The 13,034-nt window shown below is 38.5% G+C and overlaps 3 protein-coding genes across 5 annotated transcripts; all 3 read left to right on the top strand.

Moving 5' to 3' along the window:
* The first annotated feature begins 501 nt into the window (after nt 1-501).
* LOC103433964 (root phototropism protein 3-like) lies at nt 502-3,386 on the top strand. 3 transcript variants are annotated; one of them, XM_008372279.4, is made up of 4 exons: nt 502-779; nt 1,341-1,410; nt 1,710-2,834; nt 2,930-3,386. In XM_008372279.4, exons 1-4 carry the CDS (start codon nt 607-609, stop codon nt 3,296-3,298), a joined length of 1,737 nt encoding a protein of 578 aa, XP_008370501.3. In that variant the 5' UTR covers nt 502-606; the 3' UTR covers nt 3,299-3,386. The 3 variants fall into 3 exon arrangements, with proteins under 3 accessions (XP_008370501.3, XP_017187213.3, XP_070676952.1); XM_017331724.3 differs by having other exon boundaries at nt 560-779; nt 1,300-1,410; XM_070820851.1 differs by lacking the exon at nt 1,341-1,410 and having other exon boundaries at nt 560-779.
* Nucleotides 3,387-5,455: 2,069 nt separating this feature from the next.
* Nucleotides 5,456-8,152, top strand: LOC103433963 (uncharacterized). Its single transcript, XM_008372277.4, has 7 exons — nt 5,456-5,700; nt 6,658-6,752; nt 6,840-6,913; nt 7,006-7,061; nt 7,175-7,287; nt 7,525-7,586; nt 7,767-8,152. The coding sequence occupies exons 1-7, from the start codon at nt 5,514-5,516 to the stop codon at nt 8,059-8,061; spliced, it is 882 nt and encodes a 293-aa protein (XP_008370499.2). The 5' UTR covers nt 5,456-5,513; the 3' UTR covers nt 8,062-8,152.
* An 869-nt stretch (nt 8,153-9,021) lies between these two features.
* On the top strand, nt 9,022-12,434 carry LOC103433962 (amidase 1-like). The gene is made up of 9 exons (XM_008372276.4): nt 9,022-9,333; nt 9,879-10,031; nt 10,220-10,344; nt 10,422-10,547; nt 10,826-11,008; nt 11,246-11,393; nt 11,504-11,672; nt 11,813-11,947; nt 12,082-12,434. The coding sequence occupies exons 1-9, from the start codon at nt 9,224-9,226 to the stop codon at nt 12,217-12,219; spliced, it is 1,287 nt and encodes a 428-aa protein (XP_008370498.3). The 5' UTR covers nt 9,022-9,223; the 3' UTR covers nt 12,220-12,434.
* The last annotated feature ends 600 nt before the right edge of the window (nt 12,435-13,034 follow it).

Genomic DNA, 13,034 nt, shown 5'->3' with positions numbered 1-13,034 from the left:
ACGACTTGAATTTTTTGATCAAGCTGCTCGAACACATAGATCCAGAAAGGATCTCAACTCAAAAGTTTTTGTAGGTTACATGACTAGGACAGTTCTCACACTAAACGAGACTAACATGAGATCAAGTGAGACTAAAATACATCAAAATCTTGAGTATAAGGTCCGCAAGGTTACACGAAAAAAATCTCTCCTAAAGTACAAGAAATCTAATGCATTTGTGAAATATGTCCGGCTAATGATTGGTACCTCCCTACCCAAGCTTTTCTCCCTCCAATCCAAGGTTCAAATTCTTTAGACTTTGTCTTCCCAAGTTAGATGTATTTACAAACAACAAAAGGGTAAATAATTTAATTTATGAAATTGATTGAACGCACCAAAAAATCAGTCTATGTGGGACACATATTATCACGGCAGTGGCTTCAGTTCATCCACGATATACAACGACCTATACATGCTTAAATTGACAGCAGATAGCAAAAGCCAACTAACCCTCTTAATTTCCCAACTACAACTTCAACTTTTTGTGTTCTATATAAAAAGCCAGAGCTCAAAAGTGCTTACGAACAACAATTCCTTTTTCTATCTGTTCATACTTTGAAGCACAAAATGTATTCTTTTGTCTTGCCTGGACATGACAAGGCTACTGCAGGTACGAAAAATGCCGATAGAGAAAATCTTGGTCAGTTTTCAGTATCCGGTGGGAGGCGCAACAAGTGTGTCATTACTCCGGCTAATGTCGGTATGGTTGCTGAAACTATAGAGAGAAGAAATCAGAACTGGTATACCTCTTCCTCTCCTCTTGTTGTCTCTACTTATATTCATCCATGTATACCGTCACTGTAACATCCATGGACGGAGGGAGTAAGGCCCAGTGGGGGCACATGCCCCCTCTCATCCCTTTTTTTTCATTACAAATTATTCGATTAATCATTCCCATTTTTTTTGCTTTGCAGATTATTCAATTAATCATATTAAATAGTGAAAATTCTCTTTTAGTTTTTAAATGCCCCTCCGTCTTGGATATTTTTCTCACGCACTAATGTCTAAACCTTGTTGAGTTGCATGTAATTGGTTAATTAGTACAAATGAGCATTAGATTGTCAACAATTAAAGATAAAATTAGACAATAGAGTAATAAAATTAGGCATTTTGTAATTAATTTTTTCAGCATTTGTAAAAGAACTAGCTTTATTTGTCCAAAAAAGGAGCTCAAATTTTTTAAGGTGCCCCTCTTAGTTAAATTTCTGGCTTCGTCCCTGATCCCCGTCTCTCCTTTTTTTTGGTTTTGATTGTGGCTAGTCGCAACCATCCTTTTTTTTTTTTTCTTTTTTTTCTTGCAGGTTTGTTAGGACAAAAGTGGTAAATGATTTGATCATACAAGTTGGAGACTCCAACTTTTACTTGCACAAGGTATGCTACTATGCCCGAAAGACGATACTTCTTAGTTCTTACTGAAGGTCTTTCGGGGTTATTTCTTGAGTTGCAAGAAACTAGTTTGCCAAGATTTGTCACCGGTCACAATTTTTATCAAAGAATTGTGTTGTTGAAATGTTGATATACATATGAAATTTCTCTGAAAAAATGCCTAAAACTCGCATGTCGTATCGAAAATATTTAGACTAGAAACTAGATAGAACTTTTGAATTAAGAAACTGAGATGTTAGGTTCTGATTCTTTGAAGTTTAATTTCATGGTTTTTCGATCCTCAGATTCCGATGGTGATGAGAAGTGGATACTTGAATCGACTAGTATTCCAGAGAATTAGTGTAGGGGGAGATGCCAGCGCCAAAATCCAGCTCGACAATCTTCCAGGCGGAGCAAAAGTTTTCGAATCTGTAGTCAAGTTCTGTTATGGTTGGAAGGTTGATCTAACCGCTGCCAACATAGCTCCGCTATATTGTGCTGCGCATTTCTTGGAAATGAGTGATGATTTCGAACAAGGAAATCTGATTTCCAAAACCGAGACCTTTTTGAGCTTCTTGATGTTTTCGTCATGGAAAGACACCTTCCGGATTTTGAGAAGCTGTGAATCGATCTCTTCGTGCGCTAAGGAGTTGAAAATCTCCAAACGAAGTGCGGAAGCCATTGCTTGGAAGGCCTGTACGAACCTTAAAGCATTTAGTTCTGAAACTGATGAAATAGAGTGCTTCAATGTTCTGTCAAACAATGCAGAGCACCCGAGGTTTCAAGATGCAGCTGACACTTGGTGGTTTGAAGATGTCTCGTTCCTTCGAATAGATCATTTCATCGAAGTGGTCCAAGCCTTAAAACTTAGAGGGATGAGAGCAGACCTGATAGGATCATGTATAGCGCATTGGACTGCAAAATGGCTCTCGCGAGTCACCTCTGGACTCGAAAGAATGACCCCGAAGCATATGACACATCGGTTCCTAAGAGTTACAACCGAGTGCTTGGTTAAGGTACTTCCTACGGAGGAGAATTCAATTACTTGCAACTTTATACTTCATCTTCTTAAGCTAGGGTTTATGACAAAAATAAACTCGGAATTGTTGAACATGCTCGAAAGAAGAATAGCTTTCATGCTGGATCAATGTCGCACTGCGGATCTCTTGGTTAGGAACTATGGAGAGAAAGAGAGTGTCTATGATGTCGGTCTTGTTATAAGGGTGGTGGTGTCATATGTTTCCATAGTTTTGAGTAGTCCAACACCAAAAAGGTTTGCGGTTGGAAGGCTGATAGACGGATATCTTACCCTAGTTGCAAAGGATGAGAACCTTAAGGTGAAGAATTTCCAATCACTTGCAGAAGCATTGCCAAAAGACGCTCGGTTTTGCGATGACAATCTTTATAGAGCCATTGACATGTACCTCAAGGTATCGATGTTTCTTCCATTTTCCGACAACATGCAGCAGTTAAATGCAATTACTTAAACAGGAGGAGCTTATATATAATTGTTTTCTTACTGCAGGTACACCCTAACTTAACAAAAGAAGAAAGAATGAGTCTCTGCAGAAACCTGGAATATCATCGGTTGTCACAAGAAGCGCGCAAGCACGTAATGAAGAATGATCGGTTACCCTTGAAGATTAATACCCGATTTATCCTTCTTGAGCAAGTAAACATGTCAAGGTCCATGACAGCTATTGGATCAAATTACCGAAGAACGCAGACTCAGGCAATTGTCAGAGTAAATAAAGGTTTAGGAAAGGGAATGGCGAACTCGCAGAAGGAAATAAATTCAATGGCAGAAGAGGTTGAGACAATGAGATTGCAGCTCAATGATTTGAAAATTTGCAAAATAAAGCTTCAAAACCAAGTGAAGAGATGTATCGTGTAGAAGAGAACTGTGAGTTTCATTCGGAAAATGTACTTTCTTTTCGTTACATAATATGAACAGCCTACCCGAGCTGGACATTGTTATTCCATATTATGATTTCACAGAATTTCAGACACGCTAGACGAAGAGCTCACGCGGACAATAATTCGATATTGAATTTGAACACTAATCACAGAGGCAGGCTGATTTAAACACACTAGATGAAGAGTTCACGCGGACAATAATTCGCTACTAAATTTGAAGACAAACCTCAAAAGCAGGCTGGTTTAAACAGAAGTTATCGCTCGATAGCATGCGATGAAAATGCAATTAAGCAATGGCATGCCTTACAAGATTATAAATAGTGAGAGGGCAACACATGTTTGATCACCCCAAGACAACTGACTTGCGACACAAGATACCAAACCTCAAAACTGATAAAATTGTTCGAAGGTTCGAATCATATCATGGCATCTAGCAGTAGTAGCAGGAGCAGTAAAGGCAAAGCCGTTGCTGCAGAAACTAGTACTCCTTCGCCATTCAAGATCAAACTCGACGTAGATCACTTGCACACCGGCGTCCTCAAGATTGATCCTTCTAAGGAATTCGAAGAGCACATTGTAGGGAACATGACCGCGGCTAACCAAAAGTTACTACACGAGTGGAAACCGGTTGAGTTTACATTCAAGGATGTCGATACAGATCAAACCTACCCGATAACTTTGCAGAAGACGGCGTCCTATAAATTTCTTAGTGATCAATCAAAGGAACAAGAAACTATTGATATGAGAAAGGCAAAGGATGACTTTTTCTACACCATTAGGCCTTCTAGTCGTGCGATGGACAAAAGGCAGCTCATGACTTTTGGAGATCAAGGGATTGGACTGCCATGGACAGCGCCGTCAGATGACAGCAACAAGCCCGCACTTGAAGTTTCGGTTTTGTATGTTCCGGGGCTCGACCTTCCAAACCATCAGGAGACGAAATGGTTGATATTTCAGGGACGTAGAGTATAGTAATAGCAAATAGTTAGACATATGTTATATCATAAGTGGATTGCTAATTTCTCGTGCGGTGCGACAATCATATTGAATAATTATTCAAAAGAAAGATGATCCGAAATTTGATGTAGTTAAGTTCATAGGGAGAATAGCCAATTTAATCCAAATGATATACAAAGTAACACGAATGACATGTTTAATCGGATAATCAAACAATTCAAAATCTTTACTTCTTCTCATGTGTTAACTAATACATGTAAAATATGAATAAAATGTGAATTCACCTTAAAAATTAAATCAATTACGAAAGATAACCCATTTCTTCTTTTCCTTTTTCAATTCATAACTTCTTAGTTCTCGTATTTCAAGTAAAAAATCACCTTTGTGGCCATTCTTGCATGGCTTCGAGGCTCCCCATCCCCTCCCTCCCCCGAACCCCCAAAACTATCACAAAGCTGTTAATTACTGTTGAATTATTTTTCTTACCGCTTTACCCCCTAACTAGTACGCGGCAGCCAATTATCGCACGCGGTTAGATTTTATTAAGGTTTTAAAAGATGTTAGGCGCTAGTCGGACCGCAGGTTAGGGCCTAGCGCCTAAGCGGCTAGGTGGGACCTACGGCGGATTTAAGTAAATCTATTATATTTCGTGTCAATAAGTATCTATTTATAATTAAAATATATATAATTTCATTATAAACTACAAAATATAATGACATATATATTATGAAGTATTAGAACATAATGAAAATATGAGGAACACGCATATAATGTACGTTCATTTAAGTATTCGACAAGTCTCTTACAATTTATTGAAAAAAAAAAATAAAATGCAAAATGAAAGTTATGTATTTTCTGTCTAAATGAGTTGTAACCGAGGCGGATGCCTAGACAGGCCCCTCAGTAGATCTAGACACCATTTCTTAATTTTTAAACATCTAGGCATTAGTCGGGGTATTGGTCAGCCGCCTAGCGCCTATGAGGTGGTTGACAGGGATTTTTTGAACAGTGGATTTTATAGAATTTCATATAAATTTATGTCACATGCCTATCTGATGACATCACTTTACGAAAATTTGAATGAAAATCTCTCGAATTAAATGGTAATAGGATGATTGGCAGCCTAGTAAAATTGGCAAAATAAATAGCTGCCAAGAAATATAGAAAAATGCAACGACATCTTTATTAGCGTCGTTTCTCGCGAAACGGCACCGCCTCAATCTGATTATCTGACGATGAACATCAGAGAAGACAGAGACTCCCTTCTCAGAAGGAATTGGAAGGAGCAAGCAAAAATGGAGAAGCGAGGATTGAATGCCGACAGAATCAAGAGCTCTTCTTCTTGTTCGGAGGAGGACCCAAATCCTTGTCCCATCTGCCTCGGACCCATAATTCAAGATTCTTACCTCGAAAAGTGTCTCCGTACGTTCCGCTCTCTCAGTTTCTCTTTGGCTTCAATTTCCATATTTTCTTGCATTTTCTCAGAAACCAAACAGGGCATCAAATTTAATTTTTCTTTTTTTAACTCGTATTCGGTGCTGGGTTTTGATTGATCATTATTTCAAGTTCCATGAATTGGGTTTCTCCAAGAATTGCGATATTTTTGTGAATTTTTGTGCTTTAGCAATTGATGAAGCTTGAATATCTATATAATTGATTACGTATTAAAGAATAATCATACATTTTTTTCTTGTCAATGGAGGAAAAAAAAGGGTCTTGGTACGATTTGTAGATGTTCAATTTATGTTGGGCAGCTTTCTAACTTTGTATTTGATAGGATTAAGTATTATGTTTTCTATGGTTGATGAGCTAAAATGTTGAAAAAATGGGTCTTTATTAATGTTGTATATGCTGTGAAACAAAATGCATTGTGTGACCAAGGTTCTAAAAGACACTATTCGGGCAGCTGGCAGGCTGGGCCTAGCGCCTGGGCGGCTAGGTGAAGCCTAGGCGGACTAGGCGTATTTACGTAAATCTATTGTATTTCGTGTAAATAAGTATCTGTTTATACTTAAAATATATATAATTTCATCATAAACTAGAAAATAGGATGACGTATATATTATGAAGTATTAGAACATAATGAAAACATGGAGAGCAAACATATAATGTGTGTTTATTTAAGTGTTCAATAAGTCTCTTACAATTTATTGGAAACAATAAAATGCAAAACGAAAGTTATCTATTTTCTATCTAAGTGAGTTGTAACCTAGGCAAGTGTCTAGGCGGGTCTGGGCAGGCGCCTGAGCAGGTCTAGGCGTCCTTTCTTAATTTTCAAACGCCTAGGCGGTGCTAGGCGGGGATTTTTAGAACAATGTGTATGACTGTGATGTTTAGTCGTCTATTGAGTCTTTGAAATCCCCGAATTCTGTGTTTCAGATAAGTTCTGTTACAAGTGCATTTTGCGTTGGACGGAAGTTGTTGCTCGCAAGCAGTCTTGCCCGCCGGATTATATAAAGTGTCCTCTTTGCAAGGTCAGTTTGTTCATACTGCATTTCTGTTCAATCAAGTTTTGTTTCTTTTTGTTATAGATAGTGCTGAATTTTAGTGGCTTGATGCAGACGGAAAATGTTTGTATAATATATGATTACGATGGATGTTCTTTTCAAAAGCATTGCATTGATCAGGATTCAGGGTATGCGTATTCTTCTGTTTTTATCTCTTTGAGCTCGTGTCGGTGATGTAAATGTGGTTTACTTATGTTTTTTCCGTTAATGGTATCTGCAGCTTTATCTTATCGAAGGATCACAAGTATAGATTGCAATGTTATTACACTGAACCAGGTTTTGTGCTTCTTGTCATTTTATTGGTTGTGTTGCTTCTCATTTTATATCCTGAGAAATGCAGTCACTGTATACACGTCTTCCAGTTGGTTAACTTTGTCTTTTAAAATTAGGTTTCTTAAATGACATATTTGACGTATCACGCTATTGGAAGTCCCGCAAGTATCTTCAGCCAAATCGCTGGTTCCAAAGTTGGTTGAGAAGGGAAATCCAAGCTCTCATGCAGGTCTTGACTTCTTCTGCATAAATTTTCTGTCGTGGTGACACAAGGACATTTCAACATCCTACAGACTTTTTTATTTGTTTTGGCTAGGCGATGAACTGATCACCTGGTCCAATTAGCTAAATCATAAAATTGGGCGTGTGATCTGTCTTTATATATGACGACCACAGCAGAACATATGTTTTTTATAGTTATTTGGGTGACTTTTTATAGCTAACTTGCTTCTTTTGCTGCTTGTAGGAGGAAGATGTTGACATCGTCATGCACCATATACATGGCGTGATTAAGTCATCCCTGACGAGGTAATGTGTATTACTCTCTAGATTTTGAAAATTGAGTTGATCATCCTTGAGAATTAATTGAACAATGTTCCAATAAGTTTAGTTCCCGTCGTTTGAGTTCTTTTGGATGCGACGAAAAAGAATATAAAACAATGAAGTAACTCTGTGTCTGAACTTTTACCTGGACCATGCATTTTTCAGGGATGAGCAGAAAGGTCGAACGACAGCACCTGAAGAAAAACAAAGAGAATTTCAAGAATCAACCTCTGATGCAGCAGGGCCTTTCCTGGTAGCAAAAACCAATCGCTTTGTAAACGAGGTGGAACTATTTCTTGCTTCGGGTTTGAACATTGAAGCATACGATGCTGTGTGCATGCAACGCTTAGGTTGGAGTGCTCCGGGAGTAACTACGGAGCCAGCAGAGGGAGAACTCGCCGAACATAGACCTGTGATTCCTTACTTGAACATATTTTATGACTCCGACTGCAGCGAATGAAAGTTTTCATCTGCATATGTATGGAACTGTCGCTTGAAGTTGAATCTTTGTTTTAAGTGATATAAAGTGCGTACTTGTCTTGGATACATAATTTGGCCGGAATGTCAAATATGAGTTTTGAATCTCCGGTGCATCGGAGGTGGTTTGCCAATATATTTGGACAGAAAGAAGCTCCGTCTCAGGCTCCGGATATACAACTCTGCCGTGCATCGGAGATGCTCTTACAGGTTACATCCACATTTGGAAAATGGAAGAGCCTGAATTCTCTCATATAAATGTTTTTGTTTAATAAAAATTGAAATAAGAAGAAATTGTAGCAATTGTCTCTCAACTATAATTCAATTAGAGTAATGATCATTCAACTAAAAATTTGTGATCGTTAGTTCCTTAACTCATCAAAACATCCAGATAAGGTCTTTTTTGTCAACTTTGTCGGAACTTTTGTCAAAATGAGTCACGTGCCACGCACGTGAGGTTGAATTGAGGGGCAAATGCAAAAAATCAAATGAGAAAATTGTAGCAATAGTCCCCCAACTTTAACCCAATTGTAACAATAGTTCTTCCAACATGACTCATTTTGACGGAAGTTGTGATGGAGTCGACAAAAATGATTATAGCTGCACGTTTTGATGAATTAAGAACCAATGGTTACATATTTTTTATTTGATGAACATTATTCTAATTGAGTTAAAGTTGAGCGACTATTGTTACAGTTTAATTAATTTTGTTTAAATGATTTTAATTAAAAAAAATAAGAGTTAAACTAAACACTCCCAGTACTGTTACTTTAACGAAAAATCACATTTTACCTTTCTTTAATACTAATCACTACTCATTTATTTGTCATTTTTCTTTAAAATTAATTTTTTTTTTAACCTTTCGTAAGTTTTTCCAAAAAAAAAAAAAAAAAAAACGTTGTCAAACTACTTTGCCAATCACCGGAATTTCCACTTTGCCCCCACTGACCTGACGCGACCAACGTATCAACAACCAATAATTGTAAGGATAATATCGTCATTGCGATTTGAAAAGGATGAATGGTGTCAACGGATATCATCCTGCAACAGCACGAGTGATGAGTGCCATTCAAGTCTCTCAAATGTGGAGCTGCTGAAGCTGAGGTGGTCTGATCGAACAGTAGCACAGAAAGAGAGAGAGAGAGATGGCGATCGACTCAAACCATGGAGCTTTCGTGGAGAAAATCCTTCTGCAACCGCCATCTCCGTCGCGTGATCTTCCTCTGAGCGGCCTCACCTTTGCTGTCAAAGACATGTGAGAACTACTCCCTTCAATTTTCCTCGGTTGTTTCACTCTTTCATTATTTGGAGGCTTCAGAATTTGAATTATTATACTTAAATTTGTCTGCTTTCGTGCTTTTTTGCTGATTTCCGATATTGGGTTCAATCATATTCTTGAAGAAACCATTTTTTTGTTGTTGTGTTTCTGTGATTTTGGGTGTTTGTTTATACAATCCGAGTGTTTTAGAATGCCGAAAGAGCAATTTTAGATAACGAGAAGTGCTTCTAGTAAATTTGACGGAGCAAGTTAAAAGGTGCTTTTTCCAGAAGCACTTGAATTTTTTATGAAGTTTATTTGCTTCTTATCAAAGAACTTATATAGAAACCGCTTATGATCAGAAGTGCTTTTTCAGAGAAGCATTTCTAATAAATCAATGTGCTTTGTGTGGTTATATTTGTTGTGAAACCATGTTGATGAACTTCAGTTGAGGGTGCTAAATAGTGCTATCTTTTCATTTGTGTATTTCTGCGAAAAGCTATAACATCTTTTTTATCACTGAAATATGAACTTGGAGGCAGATTTGATGTGGCTGGACATGTGACCGGGTTTGGGAATCCTGATTGGGCGAGGACTCACCCTGCTGCCGAATCAACAGCTCCGGCTGTTTCGGCAATTTTGAGTGGAGGTGCCACATGTATTGGTATTACTGTCATGGATGAAATGGCGTACAGGTTAGTTCAAAGAGGCCTTATCTTTCACATGCTTAAACTTGCTTTACTGTTTTGGTTGCAAAATGTTTGACAACTGACCGATTGTTACAAGTCTTTTTTCGTAGTAAACATATTCAAATGGCGATTTTGTGCATTCGAAAATCACTTGAAAGAAAAGGCCCTTGAATTTTGCGTTGTGTTGTTGGCAGTATAAATGGAGAGAACGAGCATTATGGTACTCCCACAAATCCATGTGCACCAGATAGGGTGCCTGGAGGCTCTTCTAGCGGTTCTGCTGTTGCCGTAGGTGCAGACCTCGCAGATTTTTCCTTAGGTAAGTTATTCCTTCTTGTGTGCTTTTGGTTTTTTCTTTCTTCTTTATGTTGAAGCACAAGATCCTCACTTTTTCAGGAACCGACACTGGAGGAAGTGTAAGAGTTCCTTCTTCATATTGTGGAATTTTTGGGTTTCGGCCATCTCATGGTGTCATTTCTACTTCTGGAGTTACGCCTATGGCACAAAGTTTCGATACAGTGGGTGAGAAATCAATGACTTTTTATATTGCAGACTGGCTTAGGAAATAGATTTTTGGATGTGAAAAAGAAAATGTAATGTTTCAGTTTTCCCTTGATTTTATATAACAAGAAGTATCTCTATTTCTATTTCTAGAAAGTAGCCAACTTCTTCCACTTTAATGATTCATATGCCATCCATACATTCTGCATAGTATTTGGAAAACTTTACCTATGTGAATTGATCTATCTAGCACTCTAGGCAATCGGAAACATTCCTTTTGACACTAACTTCTGATCTAGGATGGTTTGCTAGGAATCCTGCGATTTTGAATAGAGTTGGACAAGTGTTGCTCCAATTGCCTGATATGGGCCCTGTCGTGCCCACTCAGTTTATCATCGCAGAAGACTGTTTCCAGCTTTCAAGTATTCCAAGCAATCGAGTAGAACAAGTACTTGTTGACTCAGTTGAGAAGTTATTTGGAGGTAAGTGAATTGACTGTATTCATCCGTTTCAGCTCTAGCTGTAAGTATTTTGATTGACATAAATCGAGACCAATTTATAATTCCCCTGCGTTTCAAGACACAGAGAGACCATTAAAATCAGTAGACATATTATTACCTGAAAATCATCATTCACTTAGTTAAATTAGATCTCACTGAGATACGGACAAGCTCAATTTATGGAAAGAAGAAGCTCACTTATTATTTTTGACAATGCAGGTCATGTTATAAGGCATGCTAACCTCAGGGACGTTGTCAAGGACAGAGTTCCAAGCTTGAACACTTTCTTGGATAAGGGAAATGCGAGTCAAGAGTACAATATACCACCGTTGACAGCCCTATCAAGCGCCATGCGTCTACTTCAAAGGTGCTGATTTGGTGGACTTGAATATGAGTGTGATAATTTCTGCATCTTGATTAATAAAAGTTCAATTTGTCGTTCGTAATGAATTCCAATTTTATTATTTGAGAGCGTAGGTATGAATTCAAGAACAACCATGGTGAATGGGTTAGTACAGTCAGACCTGACTTAGGTCCCGGGATAGCAGAACGTGTATGGGAAGCTGTTCAGTCAGCAGATGAAAATGTCGACGTATGTCACTCCATCAAGACTGAATTACGTGCTGCTCTTACTGAACTTCTCGGGGTACTCTATCTCTCTCTCACACATCTTGGCAAGCATCAAAGTTCGTTTTAGGAATCCGTTGCTTCATATTATTTGTTTGCATCTTACCTTCCTATTGTCTCTAATGCATAAGTGACACATTCTCTTTGATTTACTCTTAGGATTTCGGTGTTCTCGCAATTCCTACAGTTCCAGGGGCTCCACCAAAACTGCAAACAGATCCTACTACACTCGAAACCTTTCGTGCCAGGGCATTCAGCTTGCTCTCCATTGCCGGACTATCCGGACTCTGCCAGGTTTTTAATCCATCTCCTCTCTCCATGTTTGTATGTTTGTGCACGATGCAAAGTACGACACATTACGATCTTTTTCTTCGTCGATGCTGCAAGTACCTGTTGAAAATTTGTAACATATTTCTACGTATTTGCAGGTGAGTATACCACTAGGGTTGTATGACAACCTACCTGTTTCAGTTTCCTTATTGGCCAAGCATGGCTCGGATGGGTTCCTGCTCAATCTTGTCGAGACTCTTTACGACACTCTCAAAGAACAAGTCGGATGGTTGTGATTGTAGATTTTGAGTTGCAAGTTTTATTTTCAAACTCTTTACTAAATAATACTTTTGAATAAAATATATTTTCATAAGGATTCGACGTGATCATGGAGTGCCGGCTGTCGACTACCTGACGCCCTCCCCCTCCTCCTTTATCCGGGCTTGGGACCGGCCATGTAAGACATAGGCGGAGTTTTGAATAAAATATATTGCGGGACTTAATTTGCTAACTTGAAGAATTAGGAGTTGACCTTCAATTGCTACTTCTTCAATTTGATAGTTGGGTTGCTGTCTCCGTTGGAGATGTGTTTTTTCCATGTGGCACAACAAACCTAACTTTGTTACCCGATTGCTACCTCTCTTGGAGATGCTCTTAGCTTTTATGTCACGCTTCACAAGAGTGATTTCCGAACTCCCCTCTTCACCTTCTGCATTCCCTCTCTTAATTTGTCCTTTGGTTATCAATCCAATGCTAAAAAACAGAGACTGCATAAGTCCAAAGAAGAGCATAGAAATCACTCTTTTCATATGCTACCTTGTTAGATGAGCAGCCTAAAATAGGCAAATGAAAAGGATAAACAAAGGGTGGTGCTATCCACACGTCATCCACACGTCCCTTTTATCTCTCACACGCCTCTCTCAATTCCACGTCGTCAATCAAACGAATTGAAATATATTAAAGGACATAAATTAACAAAGCGTGTGCTAGAGGTAAAAACAGGTGTGTGTATAGCACTACCCCAAACAAACCTAAACAAAAACCAAAGTTATAAGTGAAAGGAATGTGTTCTGAATAGATATGTGAGTTGTGTGGCCCTTGTGGTGGTCGT

Source organism: Malus domestica, chromosome 04 (assembly GCF_042453785.1).
Source record: "Malus domestica chromosome 04, GDT2T_hap1".
NCBI lineage: Eukaryota > Viridiplantae > Streptophyta > Magnoliopsida > Rosales > Rosaceae > Malus > Malus domestica.
Note: the sequence above shows the minus strand (reverse complement) of the source record. Positions and strands in the feature narration are given on the sequence as shown.

Bases quoted from the DNA above. Each gene is read 5' to 3' on its own strand.
- LOC103433963 (XM_008372277.4), top strand. From the start codon at position 5,514: ATGAACATCAGAGAAGACAGAGACTCCCTTCTCAGAAGGAATTGGAAG. The intron at 6,753-6,839 runs GTCAGTTTGTTC...GGCTTGATGCAG, and splicing joins TAAAGTGTCCTCTTTGCAAG to ACGGAAAATGTTTGTATAAT. The intron at 6,914-7,005 runs GTATGCGTATTC...TGGTATCTGCAG, and splicing joins TGCATTGATCAGGATTCAGG to CTTTATCTTATCGAAGGATC.
- LOC103433964 (XM_008372279.4), top strand. From the start codon at position 607: ATGTATTCTTTTGTCTTGCCTGGACATGACAAGGCTACTGCAGGTACG. The intron at 780-1,340 runs GTATACCTCTTC...TTTTTCTTGCAG, and splicing joins GAGAGAAGAAATCAGAACTG to GTTTGTTAGGACAAAAGTGG. The intron at 1,411-1,709 runs GTATGCTACTAT...TTCGATCCTCAG, and splicing joins CCAACTTTTACTTGCACAAG to ATTCCGATGGTGATGAGAAG.
- LOC103433962 (XM_008372276.4), top strand. From the start codon at position 9,224: ATGGCGATCGACTCAAACCATGGAGCTTTCGTGGAGAAAATCCTTCTG. The intron at 9,334-9,878 runs GTGAGAACTACT...ACTTGGAGGCAG, and splicing joins ACCTTTGCTGTCAAAGACAT to ATTTGATGTGGCTGGACATG. The intron at 11,394-11,503 runs GTGCTGATTTGG...TTGAGAGCGTAG, and splicing joins GCCATGCGTCTACTTCAAAG to GTATGAATTCAAGAACAACC.